The 23,385-nt window shown below is 35.7% G+C and overlaps 1 protein-coding gene across 10 annotated transcripts in view; it reads left to right on the top strand.

Moving 5' to 3' along the window:
- EHBP1 (EH domain binding protein 1) overlaps positions 1-23,385 on the top strand; it is a 445,289-nt gene that overhangs the window by 85,307 nt on the left and 336,597 nt on the right. For all 10 annotated transcript variants that reach the window (XM_057497152.1, XM_057497151.1, XM_036890374.2 and 7 more), the window contains 2 exons: positions 5,337-5,432; positions 10,785-10,838. In XM_057497152.1, coding sequence (XP_057353135.1) covers positions 5,337-5,432; positions 10,785-10,838 — 150 coding nt within the window. The remainder of the gene's footprint in view (positions 1-5,336; positions 5,433-10,784; positions 10,839-23,385) is intronic.

Raw genomic sequence — 23,385 nt, 5'->3', positions numbered from 1 at the left:
CATGTGCACTTGAGAAGAATGTGTATCCTGCTGCTTCTGGGTGTAGAGTTCTGTAGATGTCTGGTAGATCCATTGGTTCTAATGTGTTGTTCAATGCCTCTGTCTCCTTACTTATTTTCTGTGTGGTTGATCTGTCCCTTGGGTTGAGTGGAGTGTTGAAGTCTCCTAGAATGAATGCACTGCATTCTATTTCCCCTTTTAATTCTGTTAGTATTTGTTTCACATATGTAGGTTCTCCTGTGTTGGGTGCATAGATATTTATAATAGTTATATCCTCTTGTTGGATTGACCTCTTTATCATTATGTAATGTCCTTCTTTGTCTCTTGTGACTTTCTTTGTTTTGAAGTCTACTTTGTCTGATGCAAGTACTACAACTCCTGCTTTTTTCTCCCTGTTAGTTGCATGAAATGTTTTTTTCCATCCTCTTAGGTTTAGTCTGTTTACATCTTTGGGTTTGAAGTGAGTCTCTTGTAGGCAGCATATAGATTGATCTTGCTTTTTTATCCTTTCAGTGACTCAGTGTCTTTTGATTGGTACATTCATACCATTTACATTTAGAGTGATTATCGATAGGTGTGTACTTACTGCCATTACAGGCTTTAGATCCGTGGTTACCAAAGGTTCAAGGTTAACTTCCTTACTATCTATGAGTCTAAGTTAACTCAGTTAGTATGCTATTACAAACACAATCTAAGGATTTTTTTTCCTCATCCTTTTTCTTCCTTCTCTATTCTTTATATATTAGGTATCATATTCTGTATTCCTTGTCTATCCCTTGATTGACTTTGGGGGTAGTTGATTTAATTTTGCATTTGCTTAGTAATTAATTGTTGTACTTTCTTTACTGTGGTTTTATTACCTCTGGTGACAGCTATTCAGCCTTAGGAACACTTCTGTCTATAGCAGTCCCTCCAAAATAGACTGTAGAGATGGTTTGTGGGAGGTAAATTCTCTCAGCTTATGCTTATCTGGAAATTGTTTAATCCCTCCTTCAAATTTAAATGATTACCTTCCCAGGTAACATATTCTTGGTTGAGGCCCTTCTGCTTCATTGCATTAAATATATCATGTCACCCCTTCAGGCCTGTAAGGTTTCTTCTGAGAAATGTGATGATAGTCTGATGGGTTTTCCTTTGTATGTGTTTTTTCTCTGGCTGCTTTTGTTTTTCTGTCCTTTTCCTTGATCTTTACCATTTTAATTATTATATGTCTTGGTGTTGTCTTTCTTGGGTCCCTTGTGTTGGGAGATCTGTGCACCTCCATGGCCTGAGAGACTATCTCCTTCCCTAGATTGGGGAAGTTTTCAGGAATTACCTCCTCAATGACACTTTCTATCCCTTTTTCTCTCTTCTTCTTCTGGTTCCCCTATTATATGAATATTTTTCCAGTTGGATTGGTTTCACAATTCTCTCAATATTCTTTTATTCCTAGAGATCCTTTTTTCTTTCTGTGCCTTAGCTTCTTTGTATTCCTCTTCTCTAATTTCCATTTCACTTATTGTCTCCTCCACCATATCTAATCTCTTTTTAAATCCCTCCATTCTATTCTGTTATGATTGGATCTCTGCCCTGAATTTGTTCCTGAAATGTTGGATGTTTTTCTGTAACTCCATGAGCATGTTTATGATTTTTATTTTGAAATACCTTTCATGAAGATTGATGAGTTCAGTTTCACTTTACCGTTTTTCTGGTATTTTGGAGTTTTGGTTTGAGCCAGGTTCCTTTGGTGTTTCATATTTATATGTGGTGTCCTCTAATGCCCAGAAGCTCTACTCGTAGAGATGCACAACCTCTGGAGCGATGTCAGGGGTCACAGGGGACCGGTGCTGGTGCCTGGGGGGAGGAAAATGCTGTTTCCTGCTTTCTGTTTGCTGTGCCTGTCTCCAGTGCCTGAATCAGTGGGGCGAACACACAGGTGTAAGCCTCTAATCTTTGCATTTGTAGCTGCTGTAGGGAGGGCTTCCATATGGCTGGCTTGTCCCCAGCCAGGGCAGGGGCTACCAGTTAGGGAGCCAGGTGCAGTCTGGCCAGGAGGAAGATGCAGCAGGCTGCATATCATGGTGGGGGGCTTTGGAGCTGCATAGCCATCCAGGGGGATGGAGCGCCCGAAGCTCCTGAAAGTTTCTAACCTGCTGGGCAGAGTCTGCCTCGGATAATTTTTTCTACCTATCCTTTCTCCTGAGCAGTAAACTCCATGGAATCTTTGCCCTTTAGCAGCCCTCTCACTGATAGGAAGTCTCTCAAACTGCCCACGTTTCTTTTGTCCCAGAGCAGCCGGATATGGATCCCTGTTTTCCACAAATGGCTGGAATCTCAGTCTCTCCAGGTATTCCACTTTTCTTAGCTTTCCAACCCCACTAATCACCAGAGTACCATGCAATGTAGGTTTGTGCTCCCAGAGCACATTTCCAGGGCTAGGTGTTCAGCAGTCCCAGGCCTCCACTCCATCCCTGCTCCATTTCTCTTCCTCCTGCAAGTGAGCTGGGTTGGGCAAAGGGCTTGAGTCCTGCCGGGTCATAGCTTTGGTACTTTACCCTATTCCATGAGGTCTGTTCTTTTCTCCAGGTGTGTGCTCTCTGGCACAGCCTTCTTTCCTGTTGCTCTTTCAGGATTAGTTATATTAATTATATTCATATTATATGTGGTTTTGGGAAGAGGCCTCTGTTTCACTTCTCACGCTGCCTTCTTTAATCTTCCTCTTATGCTGGTATTTTAAACTAACAATATATTGTAAGATTTGTATGGACATAAGTTTCCATGATCTTGATCCTTTCTTAGTTCCATTTCTTGATTTCAGATCCAAGTACTGCTACTTACTTGCTTTGTGATCTTGGGCAATGTGTGCCCCCATTTCCTTACCTATTAAATCTATTCTCTGACATGCATCTTCACTCATAAACTTAACCTCTTTTCTATTATTATGGAAGAATGGTCTGTGCTTCCAGCAAAGTCCAGTCAGTCTTCTTTTATACTGTTAAGGACATTACTCTAGCAATTCTTTCTCTTCTGTGTCATTACAATTTCCTTCTTTACTGGATGTTTTCCATCAGCATAAAAATATTTTTCTCTTATTAAAAAAGTTCTCTTCTAACACTATTTATCCCACTAAGATCAACCTATTTCTTTCTTTCTCCAGAAAAATACCTCAGTGGAGTTGAGTATTTTGCTATGTTCATTTTCTTTTTTTCTATTCTTTCTTGAACCTATCAAGCATTTGCCCTCATCACTCCACTGAAACTGCTCTTGTGAAGTCAGTAATGGGTTCTGCTTTGCTAAATCCAGTGGTTGTTTTTCAGGCTTCTTCCTATTTGACCTACTACCAAGGTTTGGCTCAGGTTTTTTCTTAAAAACATTTTCTTCACTATACTTTCAGCACACCTGGTTTTCCTTATACTTTACTAATCTTCTTTTGCTGATTCCTCATTTCCTGGACTTGTTGTTGTAGTGCTCCAAGGTTCAGTTCTTGAACCTTCATATCATACTATCTGTACTCACTCACTTGGGATCACATCCACTCTTAAGCTTTAAGTATCATGTATGCTGATGATTCCCAAATTCATAATTTCAAGCACATATGTCCAGCTGCCTTTTTTAACATCTGTGATTTTTAATGTACATAAAGCCAAGTTCCCAGTCTTACTTCCCCAACCTGGTTCTGCAGTCTTGCCTTTCTGTTAATGGCAATTTCTTTCTTCTAGTTGCTCAAGGGCAAAAGCCTTAGAATCATCTCTGGCTACTGTCTTTCTCTCATATGACCAGACAGCAAATCTTGTTAATTCTTTCTTGAAAATATAAAATATACCCAACCAATTTGTCCCACTTTCCTACCAGCCCTACAGGTCACCATTAGATCTACCCAGGATTATTGCAGTACCTTCTTATTTGGGCTCCCTGTTTCCTCTCTTATGTCTAGAGTCTATTCTTAACACATTATCTAGAGTGCATCTTTTAAACATAACTTTAAATCATTCCTTTGCTTAAAACCCTCCAGGGGCCTCTAATGTTGGTCAAATTACAAGCCAAAATCTTTGCAGTGGCCTACCAGAGCCTTATATGATTGGGCCCTCCATTATTTCTCTGTTATTGTCCCCTACCGTTCTCCTCTTTGACCCCTGGGCTCAAGCCACATTGGCCTAGCTGTTCCTGACTGCTCAGCACCTTTCTAGCTGCCATTCAGTTTCCTTAGAAAGCTCTTCCCATGTGTTTACATAATATGATTCCTTCACCTCCATAAGGACTTCTCAAGTTTCACCTTTTCTGACTACCCTATTGAAAATTGTTATTTTCCCTTGCTCCTTCCATCCTTCTTCACTACTCCCATTTTCCCCCCCATAGCACTTAACCTCTATCTAACATACTACATATTTTACTTTATTTTGTTTGCTTTTCTTTCCTACTATATTGTGAACTCCACTAAGATTGATTTTTTACTACCACAGTTCCTAGGCTGTGCTTAGCAGATAGTATCAGTTGAGTGAGTGAGTAAGTGAATGAATGAATGAATGAATGAATGAATGAATGAATAATAACTACCTCATAGGGTTCTTGTGTAGATTAATCCAGTTAAACATAAGTAAATTCCAATATGAACTGACATATAGAAAGTACTCCATAAGTGTTAGCTTTTATTATCATCTTCATTGTGGCATGTCCGTGGACAATCCTACAGCCCATAGAGATGAAGAGTCCATTGAAGTGTCTAGGCATACCCCAGTCCCCATCAGCTTTGGCTGGAAATGCCACCACAAAGAAATAACTATAGTGATGGGAACAAACTTGGGGTTGGGAGAGGTTTCCCTAGAGAATCTTAATAATTAACATTTATAAGGAAAAAGAATCTTTAAAGTTATAAGTACTAGAAGTATTAACTGGAAGAACTGCTTTCTTCTTTACTTGCCCCAAATAAACATTCTAGTTTAATGGGAGATGAACTTAAATGCAAAGTCAACCATTTGTTTTTCCTTTTAAAGAATGAATTTGCTTTTAAGTTCCTAAATCAAAAAATAATTTTAAAAATATTTCTTCTAACAAAAATTGTGTCCAGTCACAAATAATAGCTTTTGAAAATATGAGACACCTCATTTTTGTATATTCTTTTTTGTGCATATGTGGGAGAGTGTGAAGGTTTGTTTACAGATAGTAAATCTGTAGTTGTCATGTGATATAATAGTCATGACCCAAGTTTAATGTTTGAAAAGTTTTATTTACCTGATCATTTTTGTTTCAGAGAGACTGCAGATCTAGTAGATAGTTAAAAAGGGTCAATATATTTTTGTAAATTACTGACATTCCATTTCCTGTGTTTTATATTGAAGCCATTATTTTTATTCTGGTAGGTGCATAGCTGGCAACCTGGAATAAAAAACCCATACCGTGGTGTTGTAGTCTGGCCTGTTCCTGAAAACATTGAAATCACCGTGACACTTTTTAAGGTAAGTTCTATTTTTATAAGTTATAGATTTATTATGTAAACACGGTTCTAAATGACAGAATATTTCAGTATCCATTGTTCTATATATTTGTGACCAGCCTGGTACCTTAAGGTGCATTACTTTTAGGGACATAGCAATTTATGACAATGCAAGAGTGTCAGAGTATTTTATGGTCTATAAAGTCAGAAAAATTTGGGATATTATAAGTTGAACATGTTATAATTAAGATCAATTGGAATACTTCTTTTACTACTGCATACATTCTACCCACAGGAAACTTTCAAGTGCTTTTCCTGTGGAAAGCTGAGGTTTGTGGAATTCTTAGTCCTGAGCCTCATTTGGTTAGCCTTATTTGACTAACAAAATATATTTTAAAATTAGTATTCAATAAATAATTTATTGATGTTAATGTAAGAAGATAAGTTTTAAGTTTATATTTGATAAATATTTTACTGATTTTAATATTTTTTAAGTACTGTAGTTTAAAAGCAAAATTCTGGTTATAAATTCAGACTGCAGCTCCAAAAACATAGCTGTGCAAATACCTATATGCCTGTTTTACATATGTGTTTTTTCTTGCAAGTCTCCCATATTTCATGAAATATTATGAATTAATCCTCACACAAATGGTGATAAGCATTAGAATATTTACTTTTATGATCAGCTTCTTACCTGCTCCCAAGAATGGTGGAGACAAGTGTGTCTCAGTTTTTAGCTTTTTTGAAAGTGGTGAAATTAGGAAACAAATGCTTTATTTCTTCTTTGAATCATTCCAATTGTGTTTATGTTACTTTTGCAGAACAGCATGTCATTAAGCATAATTTAGTAACACAAAGTTTGTGAAAATCCACCAAATATTTTAGGATACAAAATTTAAGTAGAGCACTGTTATATAGCTTAGAGTAAAATCACTGTATAAAGAAGTGCTTTTGATTTTGGGATCTAATATATAAATTCACTAATCAGGAACTACTGCAGAAATCAATAGGACAAAACAATATGGTGAATGTTTATGTACTAACCCATAAATGGAATACTACTTTTAAATGCTCTGTTTTATACAGATATGAAAGATTTATGAAAGATTCTTATTCTTTATGTATACAGTTTCCATAATACAGTTATTGACTTTATAACATTGTTTGACTATGGTTGTCATATATGTCATACTTGATTTGACCAGAGAGAAATAAGTGGTGGGACAGTACCTGTTCTTCCTTTTTGTTAGGAGGATCAAAATTATCCTAGTGCCCTTCAGCCAGCTGTCCTAAAAGCCTGTTATTAACTCCCCTTATCATAATTCTCCTACTGGAATAATACAGTAAACTTGGTAGTTAATAGCAAGACCTTTGGAGTATTTCCTTTAATTCTCACAGCAACTCGAAGGTTCTGTAATTATTCCCATTGTACTAATAAGGAAACTGAGATGAAAGAAGAAATTAACTTGCACAGTCACACTGATTTAGCCCTGTTCTTTCTTCTACACTGTACTGCCCATTCTGTAATAAAAACAACTGTAGATAAAGATAACAACAGCAAGATCTCTGACATGCTTGAGAAAGATGTTTAAGTAATTTCTTAAATATTTTGATTTAGTCTGCTGTTTATATTGGTAAAGCAAATGAATGGACACATTTACACAACTTTAAAAAACTGATGATAGAGAGCAAGGGTTAGAATATAGCCAGTAAGTAGCTGACAGCCATGTGTTTGGAGAAAGGATATGCATGAGTGATTCTTAGTTGAAAGTGGCTCTTAAAATGTTACTTGGAGGAGTAAGATTAATTGTACTTTTCAAGTACAAATGAGAATGTTCAGCTTATCCTTATCACAGAACTTTTATGACTTTGAGTGTTAATCTGTTAGAAAAAACAAAAACAAATTACCCAGTTTACTGTATTAGATATTTCTGTTCAGTTGTGCTTTTGAGGCAACTTTTTGACCATTTTAAACATTTAAGGAATATTTTCAACCAGTATTTCAACTTTCATCTTCCCGACTTCCCCATACTCCCAGAATACTAATAGAAAAGCAGAAAAGTAAAACAAAACTACTTTTCATGCTTTCATGGTAATTTTTAGACCTTGTTTTTGAACATCATTTAAAATATTCAAATGGAAACTTTTGCATATTTTCCCCTTCCATTCACTTATATTAAAGTCTCAAAATTCACCTAATTTTGAAATTTGCAAATAGGAAAGGACTGCTCTGAACCCATTTTGTTCTTAGTATTCACAAAGGTATGTTCATAGACAAAATACTTTTTTAAACAGTTATTAGTATGTTTCATTTTTCAATGATTTAACCAGAAATTAATTTCATTAGCCTGCATGCCTATTTTTGAAATTTGAATTAGATTGAAAATAGCTGTTTTTAGTAAATGAAAAAAAAAATGTTTTAGGGTTTCAAAACGGAAAATGGCTGTTTAAGCCATTCTTTTTACTTTAATGGTAAGAAAGTAGATTCTAGATGGCAGAAAGTAGAATACAAAGCAGACTTAATTGATTCAAGCTAGAAGCAATTTTCATGATAGCTGTTTTTGTCTGGTCAATAATATAAATAGCTAATTGTGTAGATATGCCATTTTAAAGTTGTTTGAAAATGACTATTACTGTGGTTCTTTTACATCTTTTAACTACCTTTGCCCTATTAGATGTGTCCTTGGTTCCACTGAAATTGTTCTTTACGGGGTGTTGCATTATCTGTGTTTTTAAAAAAGGTTTCATCTGCTTTAAGAATTAATATGTGTCATATGTAAGGCAGTGTTCAATATTTGTCAGTTTATAAGGTACATACTCATTAATTTATTCATCAAATATTCTTGAGAGTCTACTGTGTGCCCAATACTTTGTAGGTCCTGGGGAAACAGTGGAAAAACTGAACTAACAACATGGCTAGTTCTGATAGACTTGGAGCTATAACATAGTTTTAAGTATCATTAGTTGTTCACTATGGGATGTTCCGTTTTTTAGGGCTCAGTTTTCTGTTTTGTTAAATGGAAATAAAAATAGTATACCTATTTTATAAGTTGATGTGGTGATTAAAAAACTTAGCACAGTAATAGGGAGGAGTGTGTGGTCAATAAGTATTTTGTATTATTATTACTATTTATTCTACTAGCTATGCTGGAGCAATGTTTCATTCCTCAACAAAATGAAAGGGGAAGGGCAGGCAGGAAGGGCCGTAAGATGTCACTTTCCCCAGCACTATGTCCCACTGTATTACTTGTCCTCTGAAATAGCACTGTTTGTGACCTAAATACCTCATGGAAAAGGAACTTCAACACTTACTTACAGTATTCTGTTTCCATAAACCTACTTCCTGGGCAGGGCCTGGCTAGGGAAACAAGTATTAAGTAGTGTTCTCTACCTCCCTTTCCCTTCTACCTTTTTCTACCTCTCCTCCTGCCCGTCACCACCCAAGACCCTCCTTTTTGGCAAGTTTTTATTCCATTTGTGTGAATTTATAAACAGAAACAGTTGCCTCAGTACAGCTCAGAGTCAGTCAGCCACCATGCTTTTAAGGTAAAAAAGAAGTAAACAGAAATGAAGAAGAAACCAAGGAGTTTGGGATTTATGCCATAGGTTGTAGGGGTCAAAAGAAATCTGAGTTGGTAATAACATGAACCAGAACTCTTGGTTTGGGAGAATTAATCTGGCGTACAAGATTGATTGGAGGGCAGAAAGATGGAGAGAATGCTGCAGTCATTTTTATCTTGAAATAGCTTGGGCACAAAGTGATAAGGACCTAAACTCAGTGGTGTCAATAGAAACAGAAGATTAATAATAGACTGAAGTAGAATCGGTCATGAATAAGATACTTCCCTGTGAGAGGCATGTGGAACTTGAGACTCAGTGGAAGAGAAGAGCTCATTCCCCACCTATGTGCACTCTCACTCACTCACTCTTAGAGTTGAATGTTGAGCCAAAAGCCTACTCTGTTTACGTATTTTCTCACTCAGTACCTCCAACCCTTCCCCATCTCTAACACATGGAGTTGAATCTAAGTAAGTTAAATTCACAGATTATGTGATCCCACTACTTTTCTTTTTATTTTGTATGCTCTGTTGCCTTTTGTCTATTTTAGTATCTGTGGAAATCCTATACAGTCCCACCTAGTTCAGATGTTTTCTCTCACATAAAGCTTTTCCATTTCATTCCTGTAAAAAGTGATATATTGTTTTCTAATCTCTGGTGAAACCATGTATTTCATTCATTGTGTAGTTATTTAGATTGTTTGTCTTCAAAGGCAAGGACCTCTGTGGTTGAATCCGAATAACACCTCTACATCCTCTTATATAATAAGTACCGAGTAAATATTGATTAAGTAAATATGTGCAAAAGTTGCATTTGGTTGTAGGATCCATTTCCCCTTTTCAGGTTTCTGATACATTCCCTAGGTAAATGGAAGTGGGGAGGGATGAAGGGTATCAGTAGCCATGCCAATTTGCCATTTTGTATAGATTATGAAGTCCTTTGTAGTGCTTTGAAATTCTAGATGTTTATATAACCTCTGCAACAAAGAAAACCTTGCCTCAAGTAGTGCTTTTAGTTTAAAATACTTATAGGTATAAAAATGAGTGGAGGGCTTTTTTTTTTTTACTGTTTTTTTTAATGATTATTATTAAGGTATCGTTGATATATAATCTTATGAAGGTTTCACATGAGCAACACTGTGGTCACTACATTCACCCACATTATCAAGTCCCCCCTCCACCCCCTTGTAGTCACTGTCCATCAGCGTAGTGGGATACTATAGAGTCACTACTTGTCTTCTCTGTGCTATACTGCCTTCCCTGTGACCCCCCCTACATTATGTGTGCTAATCATAATGCACCTTAATCCCCTTCTCCCTCCCTCCCTCCCCACCCACCCTCCCTTACCCCTACCCCTTCCCACCCACCCTCCCTTACCCCTACCCCTTCCCTTTGGTAACCACTAGTCCCTTCTTGGAGTCTGTGAGTCTGCTGCCATTTTGTTCCTTCACTTTTGCTTTGATGTTATACTCCACAAATGAGTGTAATCATTTGGTACTTGTCTTTGTCCTCTGAGGGCAGGGCTTTATATGAGCATTTATTATATCAGTGAAGTACTTCTTTACAGTTTGCTCACTAAATTATTTCTCTTGTTATCTATGCAATGATGTAAGATAATGACATATATCAACATAAGTAAAATAATTTCTCATGAATTAAATGTAGAGAAATTACGGAAGTTTCATAAGAGTAGGCCATTCTGCTTGTCTACTTTTAAAAGTTGATAAAGGCTAAAAGCAAGGCTGTTCGTATTTTCTTAATTGGATTCATTGGATTCAAGGAATATATTCCAACTTGATATTTTGCTTTTGTTACAGGATCCCCATGCAGAGGAATTTGAAGATAAAGAGTGGACATTTGTCATAGAAAATGTAAGCTAGTGGCAAATTACTCACCTTTCACATTTTGACTATATATATACCAAGGTACTCTAGCATTTTGGTGGTAGGAGAAATGTTGCCTTATGAAAATTAAATAGTGATGTGTAGCTTTTATCATTTTTTAAGTGAAATAATTGCCAATATAATTATTTGTGAGAAGTACTTTTGTTAAAACTATATAAGTAAAAATACTCTTCAATACTAAAATATATATATACTCTGTGTATTCTGTTTGGGGCTTCAGGGACAGACCATGTCTTACTCGTGTTTTTATCTGTTCAGTATATGCTTCTCATGTAGCAAATGTTCATTTAAACATTCGTTAAATGAAATCATGATTGACCTTTGAAATCTTTAAAAAGTAAAGTACATGCTTTAACTCTTTGTTTGGGTTGAAGGATTCTAGATTGCTTCTTTAATAGCTTTAATAATCACCTTCAATTAATTTACCTGTTGTGGGATCCCAAGTGACTAGTAGACATATCATAGGTGTCCAGTAAATCTTTTCAAATAGGGATAAGGAAAGACAGGCAATGAAAATATACTGAATTGAAGGTATGTGTTGTGGGGTCGTACCCGATTTCAAGCCCTAACTCTTCTACTTATAAGTTTCTTAATTTCTCAGCCATAAATTTATAGGGTTGTTGTGAAGATTAAATAATTTCAATGACTGTTAGCTTTTACTATTGTTATCATCATCATCATTAAAATTCTAAAATAAATTTATGATACATTTATGACACGCTTTGCAGCATATTCTTTCTTCCAAAGTCAGCATTTTGCCTTACTTTATTTTCTATGTGTGATAAAAGGAATCTCGCACTTTTTCCAGCAGTAGCTGGGCCATTCATAGGCTGAAAGAGCTGGGACACTTGGGTTGGAAGACAGGTCCAAACACAGCAAGGGGAGTTCTGATGGCTGGATGTCAAGCCAATGTTGTGTTAAAAGCTCACACATGTTAACAACAGTTCTGGCTTTTTTGTTTTGATAGGTTTGAGCATTATACTTGGAGTAGCCATTGACGTTTATAAACAAACATACTTGACTTTTTGAAATTGGTTACAACCTCAAAAGCGAGCTTTCATTCTCACATGGAGAACTTCTCCTCAGTGGATGGTCTTTTGGTTTTCAGTACTCTTGGCTCTAATATGCATCTGAAGTCTCTGTTAACTCAGTGTATTAAAGAAGTAGCCAGTTAAATTTGGGTTGTAATTAATGGCAAATTATATAAAAACCCACTTTACATTTGCTTAGAAAGGTTTTCCTATTACACAGTTACTCTTAGGAGAGAGGCATACCAGTTCCAAATATCTGAAGATTAGGTTATAAACTAACCTATTGAAAGGTGCAAGTAAAAAAAAAAAAATTACATAGGTTAAGTTTCAGTGCAAAAGACACTCAAATTTTAGGATTTTAGGAAAACTTTTTTCTTAAATTCTGTATTATATATTTTATAAAGGTTATTTTAATGCCAATAGAGAAATACTAAAATTTAAAATAAAACATTTTAAGTGGGTCATGAGATGAAGAGGTGTATTTCCTTTCCATACTGGGATATGTGTTTCTCAAGTCAAAGAGTAGTTTATATCCTTTTTAAGAAAAACATATTTATCTAAGTTCATTTGCCTGTTTATTTACTCAAATGGTTGAAGTTGCTACAATATGATTGTCAAGGGAATGGCCCTAAGAGAAAAATGGAAAATAAGATAGATTAGCATTCTTTCTCTCCAAATATTCATTAATAAATTAGACTCATAAAAATCCAGTGAAAATAATTTGGATGACTTTCAGCTGTGATTATTATTGTTTATAAAAGTTTATAAAGCCAACATTTTAATTGAAGTATTATTAGATTAAATTTTATTGTCATCAGATGATTTTGAAGGCCTTAGTCTGAGTTGTGTTGTGGAGAAAACACTGTATTTGTGGAGATTCTTAGCCATCATTAAGCTTAGCTGAAAGATTTCTACTTCCTTGTCTCACTGCCTCCTCATATTTTAGAAAAAATGCATTTTTCTTTCTCTCATGTCATACTATAGAGAAAACCTGAACTTTGAATTGGGTAGGAATCGAGTATAAATCCTGATGTATCTTCAATGCTGGTGACTTTCTGTAGAATATTTTCTAGAACTCAGTTTTATCTATATGTAAAATGAAACATTTCTAATAAATTATCTCAGAGAGCTTTTCTAGGCCCATAACTTTTTTAGTCAGTAGAAATATTTTTATAAACTTTTTGAAAATTATCTTATTGTAGATCAGATTTTTTATTTTCAAGTTCATGAAGAATGAAATATTTAATTATAGCATTTTGAAATCAATAAATCTCTAATCTATATCTTTCTTTAAAAAATCAGTATCAGCACATATATTTTGTGTATACTTTTATTTCTAGAATGGATTATGAGTATTGTTGCAAGTTTCCTGTTCTGAAATTTCTAGCACAATAATTCTTTCCCCATACTTATTGTTTCTGTAATGGTTATTTCCTATGCCAACTTGAAAAAAAAGGAAAATTGAATTGTGGTGTGAACTTGCTTTTCATGTAAAAGAAGGTATTAGGTTTTGTAGCAGAAACATAATTTCTCAGCCAATGGAAAAACAAAACACATCTTTCAAGAGATGGCTAAAACTTAGGGGAATCTGGGTATTGAAGAGCTTATTTGAAAAAAGTTAAAATTAAAGTATGGGAGTTACCAACTTTACATTTCCCTGTATGGCCCCCGGAAGATGACTGGTTAGCCAGAGACGGGTAAGATTCCTCAAGGGAGGAACAACCTAAGACAGGCACAGTCGCAGGGGGGCCATCAGGTGAGAAATTGGGGATCAATAGAGGTGAAGCTTAGAACCTCCCCCCCCCCCGTTCTGAGAGAAATCTTCTGCATACGTGGGTGTTTTATTGCCCTTGTCTAGCTTGGATTAACACATAGTCTACAGGCACACACCTGATCATCTACATTTGCTCTCTTACAACACTAAACTATGTTTTCTACCTTTATCTTGTATCTACCTACCACTTCAGCATTTTATTAAAAATAATAATAATAAAGAGAGAAATGTGGTATCCACATATAAATCAAGTATAAAAATCAAATGAGTATTCATATTTGAACTGACTGTTTATAGTTCATAATGCATGAGCATAACCGAAGGTTTCTGTGATGGCTGCCCTTGTACTGTTCACCATGTAACTTATTCACTATGTAAGAATTTGTTCTCCATGTAAGAACTTGTTTGTTATGCCTCAGAAGATTGGAGACTGACGAAAATTAGGCTTGGGGTGGATTAATGATTGTGCATTGAGCATTGACTCCCCTATACAGAATTTTATTGTTGTTAACAACCATTTGATCAATAAATATGAGAGATGCCCTCACAAACAAACAAACAAACAAACAAACAAAAAAAGTACACACTTCCAATGGTAAAATAATAAGTAACCGGGATGTAATGAATATAGTCAAGATATTGTAACAGCTTGGTATGGTGATAGCTGGTACCTAGAATTGTCATGTATATAAATGTTGAATCACTATGTTGTACACCTGAAACTAATGTAATGTAATACTGTGTGTCAACTACCCTTCAATAAAAAATAATTATCTACAAAAGAAAAAAAAAATTAAAGTATGGGAGGAGCAGGCAATTTTTTAGATATTAATGGCAAAAAGAATAATTCTGGCTAGGAACCCAATGCAAGAAAATAACAAATATTTATGAGATGAATTTTTTATGATTTTGTTATTGTTAGCTTATACCTGTTTTTACGACAGGTTGGTTTTTTTTCTTTTAGAGGCAATTATGGTCTTTGACCTACTATACTAGCATAATGTTTATTTTTTAAAAGAGGCTAAAGAGAAAAAGGTAACTGCCAATTGCATCCATTATCATATTTACTTATATTGCATAAAGTTACCAGACTTCAGAAGTACCATGAAATTGTTATACTCTTACTACATAGGAAGGATCATGAATGCGCATATTGTAACTGAAGCATTTAAAATATATTAACTTAAAAGATAATGTAGTAATTTACATGCTTTAAATTACAACACCTGTTATAAAGTGAGAATTATGTAATGTCAAAGGATGAGTTTATATAATTAAACCTGTAACAAAAGAAAGAGTGTATTCTCACCTGGAAGATGACTAGAATTGGGTAGGCACTGTTTTTCTTTTTCTGGGACCAATTCCTGTACAGTGAAAGGAATACATGAACTTTGAGAATAGTTATTTTATTTACCTATCCTGGCATGTTAACTCTGCCTGATCTGGAAAATCTAGACCAATTTTCTGAGATGCTAACAGGACCCCTGCTTGGATAAGTAAATTTTTTTAAAACTTTTTAAAAAATTTTAATTTTGGTATCATTAATCTACAATTACATGAAGAACATTATGTTTACTAGACTCCCCCCTTCACCAAGTCCCCCAAACATACCCCATTAGTCACTGTCCATCAGCATAATGAGATGCTGTAAAATCACTACTTGTCTTCTCTGTGTTGCACAGCCCTCCCCATGCCCCCCCCACACACTATACATGCTAATCGTAAGGCCCCCTTTCTTCTTCCCCCTCCTTCTCCCTCCCTTCCCACGTATCCTCCCCAGTTCCTTCCCCTTTGGTAACTGTTAGTCCTTTCTTGGGTTCTGTGATTCTGCTGCTGTTTTGTTCCTTCAGTTTTTCCTTTGTTTTTATACTCCACAGATGAGTGAAATCATTTGGTACTTGTCTTTCTCCGCCCGGCTTATTTCACTGAGCATAATACCCTCTAGCCCCATCCATGTTGTTGCAAATGGTAGGATTTGTTTTCTTCTTATGGCTGAATAATATTCCATTGTGTATATGTACCACATCTTCTTTATCCATTCATCTACTGATGGACACTTAGGTTGCTTCCATTTCTTGGCTATTGTAAATAGTGCTGCAATAAACATAGGGGTGCATCTGTCTTTTTCAAATTAAGCTGCTGCATTCTTAGGGTAAATTCCTAGAAGTGGGATTCCTGGGTCAAATGGTATTTCTATTTTGAGCTTTTTGAGGAACCTCCACACTGCTTTCCACAATGGTTGAACTAATTTACATTCCCACCAGCAGTGTAGGAGGGTTCCCCTTTCTCCACAACCTCGCCAACATTTGTTGTTTGTCTTTTGGATGGTAGCGATCCTTACTGGTGTGAGGTGATATCTCATTGTGGTTTTAATTTGCATTTCTCTGATGACTACCGATGTGGAGCATCTTTTCATGTGTCTGTTGGGGATAAGTAAATTTAACAGGGAAAAAGTTCTGTATATATCTGTATGTACCACAGTTTTACTTACTTACTTATTTATTTTTATTGAAGTATAGCTGATATATAATAGTATTGGTATGATATCACATGTCATATATGTGATACAGCATAGTGATTCAACAGTTATTTACATTATTAAATGCTCATCCCAATTAGTATAGTTACTATCTGTCAACATAGATGGTAGAGAACTATTGACTGTATTCTCCATGCTGTATTTTCATCCCTGTGATGAATTTACATTATGATTGAGAGTTTGTGCCTTTTTATTACCTTCACCTATTTCACCTACCCACACCAACACCTCCATCATGGTAACCACTAGTCACCTCTCAGTGTTTGTAAGATGAGTGCTGTGTTGTTCATTTTGTTTTGTTCTTAGATTCCACAAATAAGTGAAATCATATAGTATTTTTCTTTCTTCACCTGACTTATTTCACTTAGCATAATACCCTCTAGATCCATCCATGTTGTCCGAAAAGGCAGCTTTTCTTTCTTTTTTATGGCTGATTAATATTCCATTGTATGTATGTACCACTTCTTTCTTTATCCATTCACATATTGATGGACATTTTGATTGTTTTCATATCTTTGCTATTGTACATAATGTGGCAATAAACATAGGGGTGCATATATATTTTCAAATGAGAGATTTTGTGTTCCTTGGGTAAATTCCTAGGGAGTTACTGGATTGTATGATATTTCTATTTAAAAAATTTTTAGGACCCTCCATACTCCTTTCCCTAGTGTCTGTACCAGTTTTCATTTCCACCAACAGTGTAGGAGGATTCCATCTTATCCATATCCTTACCAACACTTGGTATTTCTTGTCTTCCAGATAATAGCTCTTCTGTCTGGTATGAGGTGATACCTCATTGTGGTTTTGATTTGCATTCCCCTGATGATTAATGATGTTGAACATCTTTTCATGTGTCTGTTGTCCATCTGTTTGTCTTCTTTGGAAAAATGTCTACTTAAGTCTTATGCCCATTTTTTAATTGGATTATTTGTGGAGATTTTTGTGTTGAGTTGTATGAGTTCATATATATTGGATGTTAACTCTTATTAGGTATATCATTGATGAATATATATTCTCCTACATTGTAGGTTATTTTTGTTTTACTGATGGTTTTCTTTGCTATATGGCAGGTTTTCTGTTTGAGGTAATCCCACTTGTTTATTTATGCTTTTGTTTCCCTTGCCTGAGGAGGTGTGTCCAGGAAAATATTTCTTGTGCTTTTGTTCAAGAGATTTCTGCCTATGTTTTCTTCCTGGAATTTTATGGTTTCATGTCTTATATTTAGGTTTTTAATACACTTAGAGTTTACTTTTGTGCATGGTGTTAGGGAGTCATCCAGTTTCACTTTCTTGCATGTAGCTGTTCAGTTTTCCCAATACCATTTATTGAAGAGACTGTCTTTTCCACATTATATATTCTTCATGCCTTTGTCATATATTAATTGACCATATATATGTGGGCTTATTTCTGGGCTCTATTTTGTTCCATTGATCTATGGGCCTGTTATTTTGCCAATATCATACCATTTTGACTACTGTAGCTTTGTAGTATAGCTTGAAGTCAGGGCATACCCGCAGCTTTGTTCTTTCTCAAGGTTGCTTGGCTATTCAGGATTTTTGTGGTTTCATACAACTTTAGGATTACTTGATCTTGTTCCACAAAAAATTACACTGGTATTTTGATAGAGATTGCATTGAATCTGTAGATTGCTTTGGCAAATATGGTCATTTTAACAATATCAATTCTTTCTATCCATGAGCATGGAATATCTTTCCATTTATTTGTGCCTTCTTCAGTTTCTTTTATCAGTGTTTTATAATCTTCAGAGTACAGGTCTTTCACCTCTTTGGTTAGGTTTACTCCTGTGTATTTTATTCTTTTTGATGCAGTTGTAAATGGGATTGTTTTCTTGATTTCTCTTCCTGCTAGTTTGTTGTTAGTATATAGGAGTGAAACAGATTTCTGTATATTAATTTTGTATCCTGTGACTTTGCTGAATCCAGTTATTAGTTCTAATAGTTTTTTCATGGAATCTTTAGGGTTTTCTATAAATAGTGCCATATCATCTGCAAATAATGACAGTTTTACCTTACTGTCATCCTAATTTGGATGCCTTTTATTTCTTTTTCTTATCTGATTGCCATGGCTGGGACCTCCAGTACTATGTTGAATAAAAGTGTACACCACAGTTTTGTTTTGCTTACATAGTGCTTTTTGTGTAGTAGGTGCTCACTACATATTTGTTGGTGCAATGAGTGAATGAGAGATTATAGTCAAGCTCAATTAACTATTTCCTGGAAGGATTATTCTTTTTAAGAGAGGAACTACATTAGTTTCTATCATTTGTATTGAAGAAAAATTCAAAAAGTAGACTAAGGCAGTGAGTATGTGAAAGATCTATTTGCTGTTAGAGTAGAAACTCTCTGATCAACCTCTACTTAATTTTCGTGGGTTAACTCATGCTTTCCATTCTGTATATGAAATATCCTGGTTTTAAGCCCACATATATCAACATACTTAGTAGGCTACTGCCTGACATACTCCTATGTACTTCTCTTCTCTCAAGTGACTTCTTGTGGGCTGTTGACCTAATTATTGGATCAGTGAAATATCAGTTTGAAGAATTATTTCGTGAAAACTGTTAAATGCTATAGAAAGAATTGATAAAAGTAAGTTGTCAAATAAGTATGGAAATACAAATGTAAAAACTGTAAAAAAAATACAACTGTATGAAATCTCATAAAAATTTACAAGAATTTTTTATTCAGATTGCTTCTGTATTGTCCTAAGTATTTATTTCATTTAAAAGAAACTTAATTGCATTAATGATATATTATGAGTGTTGATTGTACAAGAAAATCTACCATTATACTCAAAGAAGAGGCCATAAAATTGGTAAATGAACAGAATTAAAGTGCTTGCTATCAATGTCATAGTTCTCTCCTTTAACTGAGCAACTGTCTGTGCCATTCAGATCATTTAGAGGGATTCTTCTATAAATGTATATTAAACCATTTTCCTGAGATCTGTCTGTATATTAATCTGTAACGGTTACACATATTATTAAACCATCACCCCAACTAGTGTAGTTACTATCTATCAACACAGGAAGATGTTACAGAATCATTGGCTATATGCTCCATGCTGCACTACCATCTCCATGACCAACTTATATTATGATAGAGAGTTTTTGTGCCCATTTATCCCCCTAACACTTCCCACGCACTCAGGCCAACCCCTCCCCAGTGGTTACCACCAGTCACTTCTCAGCATCTGTGAGTCTACTGCTATTTTGTTCATTTTGTATTCTTTTGTTTTTAGATTCCACAAATAAGTGAAATCATGTGGTATTTGTCTTTCTCTGCCTGGCTAATTTCACTTAGCGTAATACTCTCTAAATCCATCCATGTTGTCACATGGTAGTATTTCTTTTTTTTAAGGCTGCATAATATTCCATTGTGTATATGTACTACACCTTCTTTATCCATTTATCCATTGATGGATACTTTGGTTGCTTCCATATCTTAGCTCTTGTAAATAATGTGGCAGTAAACATAGGGGTGCATATATCTTTTCAAATCAGGGATTTTGTTTTCTTTGGGTAAATTCCTAGAAATGGAATTACTGGATCATATGGTATTTCTACTTCAAGTTTTTTGAAGAACCTCCATACGGCTTTCCACAGAGGCTGTACCAATTTACATTCCCACCAACAATGTAGGAAGGTTCCCATTTCTCCACATCCTCACTGACACTTGTTATGACTGACATAACTTGACACGACTGATTTCTTTTCTTTTGGGTAATGGGCATTTTAACTGGTGTGAGGTGTTATCTCATTGTGGTTTTGCTTTGCGTTTCCCTGATGATTAGCAATGTAGAACATCTTTTCATGTACCTGTTGGCCATCTGTATTTCTTCTTTGGAAAAATGTCTGTTCAGGTCCTCAATCCGTTTTCAATCACGTTATTTGTTTCTTTGGTGTTGAGGCTTATGAATTCTTTATATATTTTGGATGGTAACTCCTCATTGGATAAATAGTTTATGATTATGTTTTCCCATACTGTAGTTTGCCTTTTTGTTCTGTTGATAGAGACCTTTGCTGTATAGAAGGCTTTTAGTATGATGTAGTCCCACTTGTTCATTTTTTATTTTGTTCCATTGCCCTAGGAGATGAATCCAGGAAAAAATTGCTCATGCTTATGTTCAAGAGGTTTATACCTATGTTTTCTTCTGAAAGTTTCATGGTTTCATATCTTATATTTAGGTCTTTAACCCACATTGAGTTTACTTTTGTGTATGATGATAAGAAGTAATCCAGTCTCATTCTCTTTCATGTGGCTGTCCAGTTTTCCCAACACCCGTTATTGAAGAGACTGTCTTTTCCCCACTGTATATTCACGGCTACTTTATCATATATTAATTGGCCATATATGTGTGGGTGTCTGGGCTCTCTGTTCTGTTCTATTGATCTTTGGGTCTGTTCTTGTACCAGTACCATACTATTTTGATTACTGTAGCTTTATAATATACCTGGGAGTCAGGGAGCATAATACCCCCCAGCTTTGTTCTTGTTTCACATGATTGCTTTGCCTATTAGGAGTCTTTTTTTTTTTGGATAATTATTTTTTATTGAAGGGTAGTTGACACACAGTATTACATTAGTTTCAGGTGTACAACACAGTGATTCAACATTTATATACATGATAATTCTAGGTACCAGCTATCACCATACCAAGTTGTTACAATATTTTGACTATATTCCTTATGCTATACATTACATCCCGGTTACTTATTTATTTTACAATTAGAAGTATGTATATATATATATATATATATATTTTTTTTTGTGAGGGCATCTCTCATATTTATTGATCAAATGGTTGTTAACAACAATAAAATTCTGTATAGGGGGGGTCAGTGCTCAATGCACAATCATTAATCCACCCCAAGCCTAATTTTCGTCAGTCTCCAATCTTCTGAAGCATAACGAACAAGTTCTTACATGGAGAACAAATTCTTACATAGTGAATAAGTTAAATGGTGAACATTACAAGGGCAGTCATCACAGAAGCTTTCGGTTTTGCTCATGCATTATGAACTATAAACAGTCAGTTCAAATATGAATATTCATTTGATTTTTATACTTGATTTATATGTGGATACCAGATTTCTCTCTTTATTATTATTATTTTTAATAAAATGCTGAAGTGGTAGGTAGATACAAGCAAAGGTAGAAAACGTAGTTTAGTGTTGTAAGAGAGCAAATGTAGATGATCAGGTGTGTGCCTGTAGACTATGTGTTAATCCAAGCTAGACATGGGCAATAAAACATCCACGCATGTGGAAGATTTCTCTCAGAACGGGGGGGGAGGTTCTAAGCCTCACCTCTATTGATCCCCATTTTCTCACCTGATGGCCCCCCTGCGACTGTGCCTGTCTTAGGTTGTTCCTCCCTTGAGGAATCTTACCCGTCTCTGGCTAAACAGTCATCTTCCGGGGCCATACAGGGAAATGTAAAGTTGGTAAGTGAGAGAGAAGCCTTATTGTTTGAAAAGGTTAGCTTTTTACTTCTTTGCATATTTATGCCCTGTGGCTTCTATGCCCAGCATTTGTCTTGAGGTGTCTTTACCACTTGGAAGAATTATGATACTCGGTAAATTCGATATGTGGCACAAATTCTATTTCAGGGTTGTAATTAGGAAGGAAGAAGAAAAGCTATAGAAGTAGAAAACCTGGGAAGATTGATTATTTCTTTGACATAACTTCTTTTAGAGTAACTTCAGCATGTATAGGTTTTAAGCTACTACTTAAATTGCGCACACGCATTAACATAATAGGAGTATAGTTACATAACCAAAGCATATCTGTAATTACCAGCCATCTCCAGTGAAACCAAGAAAACCAGTTAGGCACCTTAGGCATTTGTGAAAACTTATCTATGATATGGTGGATATTGTCCAACTGAACCTGAACAGTCTTAGAGAAATCAGACAAATTAAAACAACCCATTCCTGGGGACTGTTCACATCCCATATGTTCTTTTAACATTAAATAGCCTGTAGTTGTAAGATTTTGGAGCGCTACAATTTGCACTTCTCCTAATTCGTGGTTGAGTTCCAACAGTATAGATCCAGTCAAATTTGTTGTTTTACTGTATGCACAGGCCAGCTTAGATACCTCCTTCTTCATTCCCATGGCAAGTCCAGGAACTGGTGGGATGAGTGCATCTACACCTGGAGCAGTGCGTGGATCTTTTTTGGGATTTTTCGATGATTGTCTTCTGGCATGAGTCTTTCAGAGAGTGCTGCTGTTGGAAGTTCTTTTTCATATCATATCTTAGTTTATTTTCGGGGTAGCCCAATTAGGCTTTGATCTTCTGTATAAACACAAACAGGCCCTTTGCCTACACTTTTATATGCCCTTTATATCCTTGTGTAGAACTCATTGGAGGTCACCACACAGGAACTGCTTTTTTTTTTTTTTGGTATCACTAATCTACACTTACATGACGAATATTATGTTTACTAGGCTCTCCCCTATACCAGGTCGCCCCTATAAACCCCTTTACAGTCACTGTCCATCAGCATAGCAAAATGTCGTAGAATCACTACTTGCCTTCTCTGTGTTGTACAGCCCTCCCCTTTCTCCCACCCCCCCATGTATGCTAATCTTAATACCCCCCTTCTTCTTCTTCCCCCCGCCTTATCCCTCCCTACCCATCCATCCTCCCCAGTCCCTTTCCCTTTGGTACCTGTTAGTCCATTCTTGAGTTCTGTGATTCTGCTGCTGTTTTGTTCCTTCAGTTTTTCCTTTGTTCTTATACTCCACAGAAGAGTGAGATCATTTGGTATTTCTCTTTCTCCGCTTGGCTTGTTTCACTGAGCATAATACCCTCCAGCTCCATCCATGTTGCTGCAAATGGTAGGATTTGCGCTTTTCTTATGGCTGAGTAGTATTCCATTGTGTATATGTACCACATCTTCTTTATCCATTCATCTATCGATGGACATTTAGGTTGCTTCCAATTCTTGGCTATTGTAAATAGTGCTGCGATAAACATAGGGGTGCATTGGTCTTTCTCATACTTGATTGCTGCATTCTTAGGGTAAATTCCTAGAGTGCAATTCCTGGGTCAAATGGTATGTCTGTTTTGAGCATTTTGATGTACCTCCATACTGCTTTCCACAATGGTTGAACTAATTTACATTCCCACCAGCAGTATAG

The sequence above is a fragment of the Manis pentadactyla genome, chromosome 2 (genome assembly GCF_030020395.1).
Source record: "Manis pentadactyla isolate mManPen7 chromosome 2, mManPen7.hap1, whole genome shotgun sequence".
Lineage (NCBI taxonomy): Eukaryota > Metazoa > Chordata > Mammalia > Pholidota > Manidae > Manis > Manis pentadactyla.
This window is presented reverse-complemented; position numbering and strand designations above follow the sequence as displayed.